At 48.4% G+C, this 3740-nt stretch overlaps 1 protein-coding gene across 1 annotated transcript; it reads right to left on the bottom strand.

The window, feature by feature from the left end:
* Positions 1–391: 391 nt before the first annotated feature.
* Positions 392–2527, bottom strand: LOC119341471 (E3 ubiquitin-protein ligase RNF4-like). Its single transcript, XM_037613342.1, has 4 exons — positions 1996–2527; positions 1850–1919; positions 1396–1505; positions 392–923 (listed from the first exon to the last, which is right to left on the bottom strand). Exons 1-4 carry the CDS (start codon positions 2167–2169, stop codon positions 678–680), a joined length of 600 nt encoding a protein of 199 aa, XP_037469239.1. The 5' UTR covers positions 2170–2527; the 3' UTR covers positions 392–677.
* Between the last annotated feature and the right edge of the window lie 1213 nt (positions 2528–3740).

Consider the following 3740-nt stretch of genomic DNA (forward strand, 5'->3'; position numbering starts at 1 on the left):
TGCCAGTGCGAGAGCGATGGCATGTTCGTCAAGTTTCTCGAATAGACATGTTCGTCAAGTTAGCGCTCCAGCCCGAGTCGATCAGATCAGATCAAATCACATCACCAGTTCGGGCGAATCTGATCGGCCAATGAAGGGTAAGGGTTCAGTCATTTTCTTAGGGTCAGAACCTCCCATCACTTCAGAGAATTGGGTTAGCCAGCTGTTGCGACATCGACAAAGGGACAAGTCCAAAATTCCTCTTCGTTTTTCAGGAGATCTACCGTTTGATCCGAAACCTGCATGCTGACTGTTTATGTGCATGGAATGGAGAAAGGACACTGATGCGTCATTGTCTCCCAAGAAAACTATGCCAAACATAGAAAATGCCAAACCTACTATTGCACCAGACTTCAGAACGGCATGCAAATTCAAGAACCATGATCTCAAGTCAAGATCATCAGGCAGTATCTTTTAGAAGAAAACTAAGGTGGTACCCAAGGTGGTGCATCGATCGATGCACACAACCGACCAGAGCATCACTCTATCTATAGTCACCGACCTGTTCCAGAACACAGGTCACACGCTATGAAGTTCATGCAATACTTGCAAAAGGCAGCGGCTCTAACTTCTTGAGTGCGCACCATCCTAAGCTGTTTGCCGCCAAGATAGTCTGAACTAAATAGAGGACTTTAAGCTCAGACTTGATCAGCAGTTGCAGGGAGGTAAACTCGGCGGTGGCTCTTCGGCCCTAGCCTCTTCCTACAAGTAGGGCATTTCTTCTGGGCCTTGATGGCCGCCTTGATGCACTTCTCACAGAAGACATGGCCACAGCTCGTCGCGGACGGCAGCTCCATCTTGTTCAGGCACACTGGGCAAGTGAACGTCGGTTCCTTTGGAGCAGCATTGGCACTTAGTCTACTGACTCGGACCGTGCTGTTTCGCTGTGAAGGTTAGAAAGGGTGAGCCTAAGACATAGCCCACGCACAGCACAAAAGAATCACAATTCAACCAGAAATAAGGATGTGGTGTTTCAAAACAAAATTGAAGGTACATCTTCAAAATTATCAATTGAGAGTATGTAGCATTAGTAGTGCAGTCTTCACAAGATGTTGGATATGGATCAAAGTTTCAGGTCACTGGTTCCGTTTCTGCTCAACAAATAAATGGAAAGACATATGTACACTCTAGTGCATTGCAGAATGCCCACCTGAATATTCTGAAAAAAAGAGAGACAGGGAGCAAAGCACGGCACAGATGTAGCATAATTATAGATGTTCCACTCTACCGGTTTGCTTAAGTTTAGTGGATAAAGATAGATGCCATATACCTTGAGAAAATAATGCATAGGCTAATTATTGTAATCTGTAAAGCATAAAAACTTTAATTCACAAAACAAAAGAAGAAAATTAAAACCTGATTGCTGGATCTTTCTTCCCTGTCCGGAGAAAGGGATATAACAGGTGGGACCTTCCGCCTTTTGTTCCCACTGAGACGGTTAAATGTTGTTCTTGCATCACCACAACCTTTAGTCGCAAGGAAAACATGGAATCAGATGCCACCGAAACAAACGTCTTTATCAGTCTAATATTTATGACGTCTTATTTATGCCTCCATTAGACTGAAGTTTGTTGTAACAATAAACTACAGAGTACTCTTGGAACGAAAGCAAAACAGAGCATGTGAAATAAAAATCTTAAGTTCAGTTTCACACTTATCCCAAAGATAGAAATATGCGCCAATCGAAACATGAACATAAAAGGTAGAAGTAAATTGAACCAAGTACTCAATATTCTGCGGTAACTACAAACATTGATTTGCAATTTAGCACTCGCAGTATTAAACTACTCGAGATCAGCAGTAAACTCACCTTCGTGATCATCATCCGCCTCCAGATCCACAACATCCACACGGCGCCTTATCTTAGCTCTCGACCTCCCCTATTAAAACGAAACATCATCTCGATGTCAAAATAAATCATGCTGATTGAAACAAGGGGGCAGAGACCAAACGCACCTCGTCGCCTAGCGCTTCGACGTCAATGGGCGAGGCCCGTGTGCCCGCGGTGATCGAGGCCTCGTGCTGGCCGCCGCCGCCACCGGCGATGGGGGATCCATCCAAGTCCACGACGGCTTCACCGGTAGTGACGGAACCATCCTGTGCTCGCCTCCAAGCGCCAACCGTACCCATCCCCTTTCGAAGCTGCTTACCAAATACCAATCGTAAACCCTAATCCGTAGATGCGGATCTTGGTTTGCAGCGAGGTGGTCAGATGGGCCGATGCGTGGAGGGACAGTATCTATGGGCGGGAGGATCGGGTTGGTCCGTGATTCCTGCTTGAAATCGGAGTGCGGCGGGCGGCCTGCGTAGATGGGGTTGCCGCCGCGCCTTCGCGGAGCACCGCGCGACCTTTGTCGACTAATTAAGTTTCGCGTCCGAATTCGAGTAGTCGGATCGAGCGGGGGGGCGGTTGCCATCTTCGTTCGGAACCGCGCGTTGTTTATTCCGTTTCCCGCTTCCTTGTTCTGCTCGGCGGAGATTTTGGCCTGGGACCGCACGTCGGTGGGCTGAGATGGCGCAGTGAATCAAGCAAAATTAGGGCATATGTACAATGGTTTGATCTTAGAAATACCATAAATGATGAGTAGATGAGAAAGAAATCATAAGAAAAAGCTTGTCTTTTTTATTTAAAAGAAAACATGAGATGATCTCTTAGCACAATATGTCTCACCATATTTTTAAAAAATAGCTAGTTATTTAAGATAAGGCTAAAAGATGATTCATTGTAGACATGTTTTTTGCAACTCTAAATTACATGCAAGACTTAAGGTAAGACTATCTTATTAACCATTGTACATGCCCTTGGCCAACCCTAAAGCACGACCCAAACGACGTCTGTTTCATCTGTTTTTTGTCCGGTTGAGGCAGAAAACGGACACGGTCGTTCGCTTGTGGTCATGCGGTTGTCGGTGCGCCCAACGGACCGATCGCACCGCAAACTGTCAGTTTTTTTGGACGTGAATTTAAACCCCAAAAACCCAAATAAACATTGGAAATAACTTAAAAATGTTAATATAAACATTAAAACGTCCACTTTACCCAAGTTCAGCACATTAATATAAACAAAACAGTAAAAACACTTAAAAGAAACTAGATTAGGGTCGTCGTCGCTGCCGTCTACTCGTCGTCGTCCTCGGTGAGGTCGACGTATGGAGGTGGCTGGCAGAGGTGGGATGGCGGCCTCAACCAGACTGAAGGCGCTTGCACGACCTCTCGCACGGCGAGGATGATGACCACTGGCCGGCGTCCACCTCGAGCGTGCATGACACGGTCTCCGTCCACGTCCAGGACTGCCCGACCAATGTTGGGTTCCATCCTGTCGACTCCTCCTTCGGTGCCTCTGGTCGTACCTCCTCCATGGCCTCCTCGTTGACGTAAGCGTCAAGCTCAGGGAAGGCGACGTCGCCGGTCGCTGACATGGCCATCAACTCCTCGAGGCCCTGCCATTGGCTCTCGTTGTGGGTGTGGAGGGAGTCCTCCATCACCTGCCTCATGAGGTCCTCCTCCTCCTCGACCGTCATTGGCTCGGGTGGTGGCGGGGACGAAGACGACAACGACGTAGGAGTGAGGCCGCGAACCAGCCTGCGCCCGCGCGGCTGGGGCGGGCTGGGAGCGCTCGCGGCGGTCAGAGCGTGCCTACTGCGGGCTCGGTGGACGTCCTGCAAAGAACGACTGCCACCAGATGTCGTGCTCGTCGCAGA

This window comes from Triticum dicoccoides, chromosome 7B, assembly GCF_002162155.2.
Source record: "Triticum dicoccoides isolate Atlit2015 ecotype Zavitan chromosome 7B, WEW_v2.0, whole genome shotgun sequence".
NCBI classification, from domain to species: domain Eukaryota; kingdom Viridiplantae; phylum Streptophyta; class Magnoliopsida; order Poales; family Poaceae; genus Triticum; species Triticum dicoccoides.